This window comes from Microcaecilia unicolor, chromosome 1, assembly GCF_901765095.1.
Source record: "Microcaecilia unicolor chromosome 1, aMicUni1.1, whole genome shotgun sequence".
Classification (NCBI taxonomy): Eukaryota; Metazoa; Chordata; class Amphibia; order Gymnophiona; family Siphonopidae; genus Microcaecilia; species Microcaecilia unicolor.
This window is the reverse complement of record NC_044031.1, coordinates 265,999,792-266,013,001: the sequence shown is the minus strand read 5'-3', so window position 1 is coordinate 266,013,001 and position 13,210 is coordinate 265,999,792. Positions and strand designations below refer to the sequence as shown.

General features: G+C 45.6%; 1 protein-coding gene across 2 annotated transcripts in view; it reads left to right on the top strand.

The window, feature by feature from the left end:
* Positions 1 to 13,210, top strand: part of ENTPD3 (ectonucleoside triphosphate diphosphohydrolase 3) — a 110,056-nt gene that overhangs the window by 43,992 nt on the left and 52,854 nt on the right. For both annotated transcript variants that reach the window (XM_030190029.1, XM_030190028.1), the window contains exons 3-4: positions 5,194 to 5,311; positions 12,096 to 12,246. In XM_030190029.1, the coding sequence (XP_030045889.1) occupies positions 5,194 to 5,311; positions 12,096 to 12,246 (269 nt within the window). The remainder of the gene's footprint in view (positions 1 to 5,193; positions 5,312 to 12,095; positions 12,247 to 13,210) is intronic.

Sequence of the window (13,210 nt, the reverse complement as noted above, 5' to 3'; positions counted from 1 at the left end):
CAAATCAGAAACGCCTATTCCCCCGTCTCAATGGGCGTTCTTGGCGCCTATATAAACGCCCACTCCGTATTTTCGAAAACCCCATTGGTACAATGCCACCACGCATGCCGCCGACCCGGAAGGGTAATTTTCTCGAGGCAGAGGTGGAGCTCCTGGTACAAGAAATTGTACAGCGGCACCGGAGTCTGTTTGCTCCCACAGGGCAGAGGCTGGCAGCAACAGTAAAGCAGCGGGAATGGGAGGCAGTACGGGACAGCCTGAATGCTGTCTTCCATGCTGGGAGAGACGTGGAGGACTGCAAGAGGAAGTGGCGGAAGCTGAGGAGGGATGTTCGGAGGAAGGCAGGGGCCAATCCCCCAGGCAATGACACTGCCAACCTTACACCCATGGAGCTGATGGTGTACTCCCTCCTACCCCAGGAGGGCATCCACGGGATTGGCTCCATGGACACCTCGGGCCAGGCTGAGGACTCAGGTAGGTGTTTCATTATGCAGTTGGGGTATCTGTTGTGCTGCAGTACACTTGTGTTATAGAAGTTGGGGTGAGGGGGAGGGAGGTGAGGAGTGGGGGGCAGGAGGAGGGAGGTAGGTGGGGGTGGGGGGGGGAGTATCTCTGGCTGTCTTTCTGTATATTAACAGGCCACCTTTATGATGCTGTTGTGACCTGGTAACCCCTACTCACTAGCTCTCTACCCTTACTCCCTATCCCTACCGTTGTCATTGGGTTTCCTCTTACTTGTCCTGTGTGCCCATATGTATAGAATTAATTGTAAGCTCTATTTGAGTAGTGGTAGTGGTCATGTGTGTTATAGGAGCAAGCAGACAGGGTGGGTGCTGTGTGTGTGTGTGAGCACCCCCAATATTGAGGAAAGATCATGTAGCTGTGCAGGGAGGAGTGTTGGTCACTGGGCTTAGCACCCCCAATACTACTTTCCAGTTGGCTCCTATGGGTGTGTGTAGGTTACTACTGTGGCAGAACTCTGGGGGCCATCCTTCCCTACTACTCCCTCCTATTTTCCCATTACCAAACTGTGCCTAGTTCCTCCTGTGACCTCTGTGCTCTACTGAGTGTGGGCCACATGCATTCAACTGAAGGAGCCTGTAATGGGGGTCATAAAGCAGTTCTATGCAGTTTAGCAAGTCAGTAGTAACACAACACATGCTGCAATGTTGTTCAATTTAACAATTATACAACTAACAGCTTGTGCACAACGTTGTGAGTGGTGTCCTTCTCTTGGCTGCTCATCCACCACCTCTACCCAGCTGCCTGCGGGCCTCTCTCTTTCGTACCCGTGTCAATTCCATTCCTCCTCACCATCTCTTTGCTGGGTCATCAGGTTGGGGGACATACCAATGTATATGAATGCTGAAAGACAAAAGTGGGTTATTTGCACCAACACTATTCCTCACTCTTGTGCTATACAGGTGAAGACTCAGAGGAGGCTGGCCCTAGTGGCCTGCAAGGCCAACGCCCTACACCATCCGTCCAGCCTCAACCTCCACAGCCTGCAGCACCAGCAGTCCAGCCTCCACCACCTGCACCAGCTGTGCATCCTCCGCGTCCACCACCACCTGCACCAGCTGTCCAGCCTCTACCACCACCAGCTGTCCAGCCTCTGCCACCACCACCACCACCACCACCTGCACCAGCTGTCCAGCCTCTGCCACCACCACCACCACCACCTGCACCAGCTGTCCAGCCTCTGCCACCACCACCACCACCTGCACCAGCAGAGGCCGCACCTCCAGCACCGGAGGACTTTGTTGAGGAGGAGGAGGGCCCAGCTCCCCGCCAGAGGCCATCTGGCCAAAGGAGGCAACTCCTGCGGCTGGCCACGGAGCTACTCCGCCACAACGTGCGCTTGGAGGAGTACCGCCAGCAGAAACTGGAGCTGCAGCGCCAAGCACTGGAGGCACAGCAGCGAGCACACCAGGAACTCCTCCAGGCGCACCGTGAAGGCCACCAGGAGGTGCTCCAGCAACTGAGACGGCTGGAGCAGAGCATCCAACACCTGCGCCCTCAGGGCACCGCGCCTACTCCAGCCCCCGTGCTGCTGGAGCAGCCCCTGCCATCAACATCCTCCTCCACTGACCACCAGCAACCACCAGCTAAGAGGTGGGCATTGCGCTCCTCAGCCTCCGCACCCACTCCTGCAGCACCCGCGCAATCTGCTCCCATTCTGGGTCCTGTGGCCAGACCACTAGAAGCAAGAAGGTGGCCCGATTTCCACGGTGCAGCCGAAGCCGCAGGCTGCCGTGGGGATACGGAGGAGGACACTGGGAGCAGCAGCTCAGAAGAGACTTCCCATGCAGCACCAGCTGCAAAGGAAGGGCGTGGGAGGGGTAGGAGGGGACGGGGGAAGGGAAGGGGAAAATGATGGGACATGCTGTAGGGTGAGGGTTGGTGGGAGGGGGGTGGGTGTGGGAGGGGGGTGGTGGTGGTGGTGGTGACCAAACACATATGCACTGTATGTACAAAATAAATGTTCACTTACATTCACCTAAAACTTGTTTCAATGAGTCTTTGTCTTGCTCTTACGCCAAGCTGGTAGGCACTGAGCTCTGCTCTGTGGGCTGGGGGTGGAGGGGGCTCCTCTTCCAGCTCATCTGGGGCCTCTTCTGGTGGTGGCTGTGGCTCCTCTGGGAGAGGCTGTCCTCTGCGCTGGGCCAAATTGTGTAACATACAGCACGCCACAAAGATCTTGGCCACCTTTTCTGGACTGTAGAGCAGCTCTCCTCCAGACCGGTCCAGACAGCGGAAGCGGTTTTTCAATAAACCAAAGGTGCGCTCAATGATCCCCCGGGTGCTGCGATGTTTCCTGTTGTAGGTTTCTTCTGGCCCTGGTTGTGGGTGGATCAGGGGGGTCATAAGCCATGTCCTCTGCGGGTAGCCTCGGTCACCTTTGCAGAAAAGCAGAATGAGATAGATGAGTGTGTATCGCTTGGAGCAGGTACAGGGGGGGGCGGGGGGATTTGGATAGTGGGTTGTGGTGGAGGAAGCCAGGGCGGAGGGTTGGCCAGTGGAGGAGGTCTAGTATGGGTGGTACATGCATGTTGCACTTACCTAGTAGCCATCCACCAATGAACTCCCCTCGCTCGAACCTGCGGAAGATGCCCGAGTGCTGTAGGATGTAGGCATCGTGGCTGGAGCCGGGGTACCTGGCACACACGTCTAATATCTCCCCCTGGGCATCACATACAACTTGCATGTTCATAGAATGAAATGCCTTCCTATTTCTGTAGGTGGCTTCGTGTGCCCGGGGGGGTCTGAGGGCTACATGTGTGCAGTCTATCACACCGATGACCGAGGGGAATCTAGCAACAGCATAGAAGGCGGCCATGTTGTTGTGCAGGGCCTGGGGGGTGGTGGGGAAAGTGATGTAGTGTGAGGTGTGAGTCATGAAGGCATCCAGGAACTGGGTGAGACAGTGTGAAATAGAAGCCTGGGTGAGGCCTGTGTTAGCAGCTAATACGGATTGAAAACTGCCAGTGGCCAGGACAGAGAGAGCGGAAGTGATTTTGAGGTGGGCAGGGATGGGGTTATTCCTACGTGTCTGGGGCTGAAGGAGGGGTGTCAGCTGCTTGCACAGCTGACGAATAGTGGCCCTATCAAACCTGAACCTTGTTAGACACTGCTGGTCAGTGAGTTGTAGGAAGGTGGTGCGGGGCCTAAACACTCGGGGCCGTGAATACCTCCTGCGGTGGGTGGCCTCTTCGTGTAGCATGCATGCCACAAGTGCATTAAGTGCATCCATATCCCCACCACCAGTGCAAGTATTAGGACTAGTAGTCAAACAAACAGCAACACACACAGATCTGTCACTTCCAGCCACCACGCCCTCTGGCCACTCACTCGCCAAACAGTACAGGCACACAGAGACAAACGGAGGTCAGGGAATAGAGTATACACGTGGGAAGAGTGAATGGGGAGGGATAGGGGGAGGGGAAGGGGGCGATGGAGCAAAGGAGTAGGAGTAAGGAACAACGGTGAAAGGGTAAGACACAAAAAGAGGCAGGGCACACAGACGACCGTCACAGGTACTGAACACGCTCGGCTTTCTCTCTGCAACCACCACTTCAGCTCTTCCACCAACTATATCGCCACTCTCCAACTACACACAATCGCTAATGGGTCTCAAGACGCTTTCCCCCTTGCTCTGGTCGCTTTTATTTCAGGTCCATCATATAACGCCCATCTTCCCGCTCAACCAGAGCCATTTCGCTATTCGTTATACGTTGTACCCGTCCACGTCGTATCACCGCCCCTAACACGCCCCCGACACGCCTCTTATTTGGACGTTTTTACGTCCACGTACGAGCGACACGGACGCACTGAAACATTGCTTTCGATTATATGGATTTACTCGTTTTTGTGAGATTAACGTCCATCTCCCGATTTAGGTCGACTCTTGGGCGTTTTTTTCGTTCGATTATAAGCAGGATGGCTAACTAGTGGGGTGTGAGTCCAAATATTGCTGCATTGTTACCAAACTTTGTGATTAGACTTCTGGAAATGACCAGTGTTAGCTGTACAATACTTATGAATTTGTAACACATTATTCCACCAAAAATGAATGTTAAGTTGTGAATTATTCTTCCAGTTGGATAAAATATATTTGAGAGTTATTGCTATCAATATGTCAAATAGTTTAGAATCATAACTGTCCAAAGATTAATCCAATGTTATTGAACCAAATATTATCTTTTTAGGGGTTAGAATTTCAGTAAAATTAAATATAGATGAGATAATTTGCCATTGTTCTTCTCCACTGTTCTATTCCCTTAACGCTACTTTGACTTTCTTTTCGCATAACTCCTCACAATGTAATCCATAATCGAGTTGTAACAAATTGTATTTCCACCATTCACAATGTATTGTAAGCCACACTGAACCCGCAAATAAGTGGGAAAATGTGGGATACAAATGCAATAAATAAATAAATACTTTGAACCAAAATAGATTAGTACCATGGCATTCAAAAATTAAACGGAGAAGAGTACCTTGATGTTCATTACATGACAAACATAAGTTATCTGTCAACAAACCTGCAACTCTCTTTTAATTTGTAGCAGCAGGATTCATTTTTTCAGAAGGACATATGTTATGAATGTACTAATAGCCTGATTCCCTCTGTGAATGACTGTTGACATTTGGTGGGACCTGGGACCTAAAACTATGTTTTTTTGTCTTTAGTATGGGGTAGTGGTCGATGCTGGATCCTCCAGAACTACAATTTATGTGTACCAGTGGCCCTCTGAAAAGGAAAACAATACTGGTGTGGTAAACCAAACCTTCAAATGCAATGCTAAAGGTAAGCACAAATGTGATTTGCTCAGCAACCAGAGCGAAAGCAGCAGTGTATCCTACATGTTGCAGGATTTTAATTTATAGGGCCCCGATAGTTCAAAGGGGTTTCACTGGGCAGGAGAGACGGGTCCCTTAATCTATGCCTTCAATCAATGTGTTCTCCACGTTGTTATATAGAGATGAGAACCATGCGATTGGATTACTTGTACAAAATCATGAAGTTGTCATCAAGCTACTGGACAAGGGCGTATAATTAAACTCTGGAATTCATTGCCGGAGAAAGTGGTGAAGGCGGTTAGCTTAGCAGAGTTTAAAAAGGGGTTGGACGGTTTCCTAAAGGACAAGTCCAAAAACTGCTACTAAATGGACTTGGGAAAAATCCACAATTCCAGGAATAACATGTATAGAATGTTTGTACATTTGGGAAGCTTGCCAGGTGCCCTTGGCCTGGATTGGCCGCTGTTGTGGACAGGATGCTGGGCTCGATGGACCCTTGGTCTTTTCCCAGTATGGCATTACTTATGTACTTATGTACTTGTGAACTGATCTATGTATATTAAAGAGATTGAGAGACAAATTTATGATAAAAAATATTATGTCCTTTAAATAAAGATACACATGAAAGAAGCACAGAGGACCTTCAGAATTGAGTTGGAATAGAAATGTGTCTTTATTCAGGTACTTGACATGGCCCGTGCTCATACAAGCATACTACTAGTAATCACAAGCGAGAAAACATGAAAAGCCTTTAGTGTCCTAAAATCCTTGCAAGGCCCGGCATTGAAGCTCTGGGTATGCCGCCAACTACGGAAGTTAGCCAAGCTACCTCCCTCATAAGAGCATAAGAGTAGACATACTGGGTCAGACCAATGGTACATCTAGTCCAGTATCCTGTTCTCCAAACAGTGGCCAAGCCAGGTCACAAGTACCTGGCAGAAACCCAAATCGTGGTAACACTCCACACTACAAATCCCAGGGCAAACAGTTGCTTCCCATGTCTGTCTCAATAACAGACTATGGACTTTTTCTCCAGGAATTTGTCCAAAACATTTTAATTAAAACCCAGATACGCTGTTACCACCTCCTCCGGCAAAGAGTTCCAGAGCTTAACTATTCGTTGAGAGAAAAAATATTTCCTCCTATTTGTTTTTAAAGTATTTCCATGTACCTTCCTCGATTGTCCCCTAGTCTTTGTAAATAATCTTAATATCAGCTCCAAAGTGTTTATTTGATAAAATGTCTTTTTGTCACCAAGGGCCAAAGTCACCCCATAGGCAGAGATGTAGTTGGGGGAGAGGGTGCAAGGGGAGCAGCTGCTCCCCCAAACGGATTTAGAATGAAACGGCACCTATGGCAATTAGGCCCTTCAGGCCTTGCAACTGCTCCCCCTGACTTCAAAACTTGGCTACGCTGCTGCCCATAGGGCAAAGTCATCCCAGTTTATGGTATCATTTTCTTACTTTATTGAAACAATGACAAATACTGATTTTCAGTGAATTGTGTGTTATGAGAAACTTGATTACATCACACTGGTATAATATAGTTTTTATAAGACTGGTGCTCTGACAAAGCAGCACAATGTTAATCCGTATCGGAACACCCCTGGTAAAGATTATTTGAAACTCAGCCATGTAAAGGGTGCCATGCTTGTTTAAACGCAATTAAAATTTTGAAATACAATCTTTTATCTGGTGTTCTTCATTTGCATCCTATCTATACATATACGCTGTGTATTACAAAGAATCTAGGAAGGTTAAAACTGTATAAATAACTTTTTTTGTAATTGCATCATTATATGGTTAAAACATTTAATAAGACTTTTCAAACTAAAAAGATGGACCTCCAGTTAGTGAATCAGCCGAGCTCAGACAAAATGGCTACAGACTGTGTTTCCTGCCTCCTTCTATTTCTGTATGAATTATTAGAGGCCGCCGAACTGGTAATTTGGCATACGGTGATTCACAGAGATATTCAGATGGAGTAGGAGACAATGTGGCTGCCCACATGGCATATTTGGAGTTAATTAATTACTAGGAAGTCAGGTTTTTAATTTTGTTTAATTCAGCTTTGGGAAGAAAAGACTGGAGATCAAGTAAAAATGTTTACCCTTCTCTTACCCTCCTATGCACGCTTGCTGCTATTTTATGATATTGTTTTCCTTTTGATCCTGGGGAACTGAGTCCGATTCCCACTGCAGCTCCTTGTGACTCTGGGCAAGTCACTTAACCCTCCATTGCCCCTGGTACAAAATAAGTACCTGAATATATGTAAACCGCTTTGAATGTAGTTGCAAAAACCTCAGAAAGGCGGTATATCGGTGGGGGGGGGGGGGGGGGGTGTCCAAAGATGGCGGCATGCTGAGTGCTAGCGTTGGAGCTCTCCGTTTTTCTGTTGTATCAAGCGATTTTCCTTTATCCTGATGCCCCATACCAAGCGTAAGGGGATAGTCAAAGTAGCAGCCTCGGCTATTAGGACGTCCTCTCCTGTTCAACAGTCTATCGTGAGATATGCCACGCAGCCACCTACCTTAGTATCCGAGAGGGAACCTGCTGTCTCTGCGGGTGAAGACTCCCTAGCTGACTTGGGGCTTGAAGTTACACTCTCCCCTCCGGAGCTTCTACCACCGCCGAATCCCGAAGTGCGCCCTTCCTGGCGTGACCTCCGTGACCTGGAAGAGGTCAACGTGGCGGTCCTGGCTCGAGGAACAGGAGCGGCACAGGCTGAGGGAGGCCCGATGTTGAGGGCTGAACATCAAGCCCAAACGCCGGGGGATAAATCGGCAGTGACCCTGGAGAGCATTTGGAGTGCTCTCCAGAGAGTGGAATTAGCGGTGGCCAATTCGGCAAAAGAAATTAAAGATCTTGTAAGTACTATAGCGACTTTATCCCAAACATTTACTACAGTACAGCAAGAAACTAAGGAACAATTGGATGGTCTTAAGCAAGATGTTACCAAACTAAATGAAGTCTCCGTATCATTGATAAAAGACAATTCGTCTACACAACGTAGATTAGAACAAGTAGAAAATTTCAATCGGAGACTTAATTTGAGACTCTTGAATTTCCCGAAAGAATTGGGGATTAATCCTATGGATGCCTTTAAATTATACCTCTTGGAGGTATTAAGCTTTTCCCCGGAATCTATTCCACCAGTGAATAAAGTATATTATATTCCTCAAAACAAACCATCTGTAACTTCTCTTCTAGCTATCCCAAAGGAAAATCAAGAGGACTCTTTAAATATCACTGAGATATTAGAGACAACTTTAAATGTGAACTCTGAAAGATCAACACTAATTGTGTCTTTTGTTTTTCAGCAAGATTTAGATGCTGTGCTACGCTTATATTTTAAAAAAATGCAGACACTGTTTAGGGGTAAAAAAGTATGGCTATACCCTGACATAACTAAACAAACTCAAGACAGGAGGAAGTTGTTCTTATTATTGAGAACAGAGGTTATATCTTTAGGGGCTTCCTTTTACCTTAACTACCCCTGTAAATGCATTGTAAAGTTTCAGGGTTTAAAATATATTTTTTATCAACCAGAGCAGTTAAAGGCATTTATAAGTGCGAAGAAATTGACCAGCCGTTGATCCACTTGAAGATAATAGAAATATAATTTAAGATAGGTTGCATGCTATGCATATTACCGCTGTTCAATTACTTGTAAAATTTAGTCTTCTTTATTAGGTTGACCTCCCCCTCTATATTGTGGTCTAAAGAAGAGTAAAACGTTTTTTCCTCTTTGTTAATTTTGCTCCCTTTATGGGAGAAAATAATGTTCTTCAAAAATTTTTCTTGTCTGTATTACCTGTTCCAATTTAATAATTTGTTTAATTTGATTAAAAATGATAAATAAATAATTAAAAAAAGAAAGGCAGTATATCAAGTCCCATTTCCCTTTCCCTATTTGAGATTCTACATGGAATGTTGCTATTTCACTAGCAACATTCCATGCAGAAGCCTGCCCTTGCAGATCAGCAACGCGGCCGCACAGGCTTCTGTTTCTGTGAGTCTGACGTCCTGCACGTACGTCAGACTCACAGAAACAGAAGCCTGCGCGGCCGCATTGCTGATCTGCAAGGGCAGGCTTCTACATGGAATGTTGCTAGTGGTTAGTGCAGTGGACTTTGATCCCGAAGAACTGAGTTTGATTCCCACTGCAGCTCCTTGTGACTCTGGGCAAGTCACTTAACCCTCCATTGCCCCTGGTACAAAATAAATACCTGCATATATGTAAACCGCTTTGAATGTAGTTGCAAAAACCTCAGAAAGGCAGTATATCAAGTCCCATTTCCCTTTTGCAAATGTACTGAACATGGGATTCTGTGATACAAGCTTTGCTAAAGCAGTAGTATGATATGCATCCTTCAAAATACAGAGTTTTAGAAAATAGACACTGCACCAGTCAACTAACTGCAAATTCCTGTCAGCATTGTCGGGGGGGGGGGGGGGGGGGGGGGGGGCTGCTGCCTCCACTCCTCATTGGTCCAAAATTGATTTTATTGAATTCTCCGTATTCCAAAAATTCGAATAGTGTCCATTGAAATGTATTTAATTTTTATGAAAATGTATAAAACTTTCTCAATCTGAATTGCCACATCTCAGGCACAGAAAAGCCTCCGACATAGCACCATGACCGATGAGGAGTGGAGGTATAACCTTTGTATGCCATACAGTGTAAGCTACATATGAATATTGACTACTTTATAGTATGTATCTTTATAAAATAGTGGCTATGTAAGTGCGCCAAATCAACCCTACCCCCGGGATAGCACGGATGCCCTGCAGTAGTTCTGAAGTTGGCTCGCGCGCAGTTTCCAGCAGTAGAAAATAATTTTCTATTTTCTACCGCTGGGAAATCGGCAGAGTGGCCACATTGCCACATGCTGCCTGACTACCACACGAGTAGCGCATGAGCCCTTACTACCAGGTAAATAGGTGGCGGTAAGGGCTGTTTTAATTCCCTCCTCTTATAGACCTCTTTCTGACTCCGTCACACGGGGGACTAAAGGTACTTATTTCATATATCAGGTTCTGTATAGTTTCTCTAACCTCCATTGTCACCCAATCACAAGGGGGTGGCATTAGGAGCCGTAATTGAAAACTAATTCCCATAACTACTGCTTTCTGTCCAAAACTGAGTGTCACTTGTATGTGATCTACCTTGTAGGCTAAATGTTAGGTAAAGAGAAGATAGAATCAATAAAAATAGAGACAGAGATAGGTTTAGATAGATAGGTACATTTTATTTCTTACCCAAACACAAGTCTTCAAGTTGATACAAATACAGACATCAGATTCTGGGTTTATCTGCACAGCGCCCTGCCGTCTGAGAGAAGCGTTGGGGAGGAGTTCCAAACTAAGGCAAAATCTCCCCTCTTTTATACACAAACCTCTCCATAGAAGTGAATGGTGAGAAACCTTGCTCCTAATCTTTCTCACTTTCTGAGATCATACTTTCCCACGCGGTCTGCTGTCTGATGTGCCCACCTCCTTCCGTTCTCAGCTACTGCTAATTATCAACATGTTTTGGGAAGCGTTGAGATAACAGTTTCACATCTTCCGGCTGCAATACTTTTCATACCTTTCATACTTTTCATACCATCTCATGAACTCTGTATTACCTCTGTATCATTGTATACCAAAATTATAAGCTCCATTTTATTCATCTGATCCATCATTCTTTCATTACAGGTGCTGTATTTGATTTAAAAATTGTACCAATTTGTGGCAGGACTCATTGTTCAGACCTGCTTTTTGCAGATTCTCAAATATTAAATCATTTACTTGTTGTTTGGCCTAGTCAGTACTTTTTCAGTTGTTTTAGGCTGCATAGCTTTACCCATCACTATTCCAGTGGTAGATCTAAAGCCAGGCCATATATTAACAGGGCTCAGGCAGTAAATAGCCATGTGCTAATTTTAATATTAGCCCACAGCCATTTACTGCCCTAGTTTTAAAAAAGACCTTTTAACCCACTGTGGCAAAAATGGCCCAGTACGCGCCAATTTTAGGCGCCCAAATTAGCGGAGGACACTTTTTACCACAGCTTAGTAAAAGGGCCCCTGTGTTTGATGTTGGTAGCATGTACTTTTATGCACATATAAACCCTGGCAATTCTATATGTGCCCTGTTTCTGCAGGTAAAATGCAGTTTAACTTGCAGTAAAACTTTATAAAATTACCTCACAGCAATTTATATGGCCAAGTTAAACATTACAAAACACTTACACAGCCGGCATGCTCTCATCGTGATGTTGAAAACATAATTAACATAAGTACATAAGTATTGCCATACTGGGAAAGACCAAAGGTCCATCGAGCCCAGCATCCTGTTTCCAACAGTGGCCAATCCAGGTCACAAATACCTGGCAAGATCCCAAAAATGTACAAAACATTTTATACTGTTTATCCCAGAAATAGTGACTTTTCCTCGTCCCATTTAATAACGGTCTATGGACTTTTTCTTTAGGAAGCCGTCCAAACCTTTTTTAAACTCCGCTAAGCTAACCGCACTTACCACAACGAATTCCAAAGTTTAATTACACGTTGAGTGAAGAAAACTTTTCTCTGATTCGTTTTAAATTTACTACATTGTAGCTTCATTGCATGCCCCCTAGTCCTAGTATTTTTTGAAAGCGTGAACAGACGCTTCACATCTACACGTTCAACTCCACTCATTATTTTATAGACTTTTACCATATCTCCCCTCAGCCACCTTTTCACCAAGATGAGGGATTGCAGGGATCAAAAAATCCCAAGCTTGTAATTATTGTTTGTGTTCCAGGTTCTGGGATATCTGGTTATGGGAATAACCCTGAAGGAGCGGCTAAATCCATCGAAAACTGTATGGAAAAAGTTAAAGAGAAAATTCCGAGTCATCAGCAGAATAGTACTCCTGTTTACTTGGGTGCCACTGCTGGAATGCGGTTGCTCAGGTAACTTGGAACTCTTTTTTTTTTTTTTTAACTTTTTCTGTAGGCATGCATGACAAAAATGTTCCTTTTTATAGGGTGACAACTGTCTCAAGAATAAAATGTGCCAAAAGAGATTGGATATAAAGTAGGGCTTCAAGTTAATTGCAGTTAACTCTGCAATTAATGCAATAATTATTAATCGTGATTTAAAAAATAATAACCGTATTGCAGCATCTCCTGTCTCCTCCAAATATCTCTTCTGCTCTTTTCCACTCCCAACCCCTATCCTCGGTGTGATCTGGCATCTTTCCCCTCACCTGCGATTCAACATTAACCCACTCTCCCATTCCATATTAGATGTCGCTACAGGGTAGCAAGGGGAAGCAAATGTCATCCCCCCAAAAATGACTTGCTACCCTAGTTCTTGTGGATACGGCTCCTCCACTGCTCTCTCCTTTACCGGCTGATTTCTCTGTCACTGCTGCTTTCTGCAATGTTCAGCGGTAGCAAAAAAGCAGGAAGAAAAGAAAACACTGGCTCAAAGATGGCGTCGGGAAACCCACAGACGCCGACAATTTCAATGTCTAATAGGAATCAGCTGACCAATCACGTGCCCCAAACTTCTCTTCCTGAACCAGCAATGAAATTTGCGAAACGAGGCGCTCTTGTTGAGGAAGAAGAAATACATTTGAAGAAATGCCTGTGTCTTATGTGACCTGGCAGTGAATTGCTCAGTGTCAGAGGAGGAGACATGTCAAGTGTTGGAGGAGGAGACTCACGTTGAGCCAAATTAAGGGATGTTTGTTTTGTAAAGGAGTGGCATCGACTAGCTAAGGGGTCCTTTACTAAGGCGCAGTGAAAAATGTCTTGTGGTAGTGTAGGCGAGGGTTTTGGGCATGCACCAATCCATTTTTCAGCGCACCTGTAAAAAAGCCCTTTTTAAAATTTTTGCTGAAAGTGGACGTGTGGCAAAATCAAAATTGCT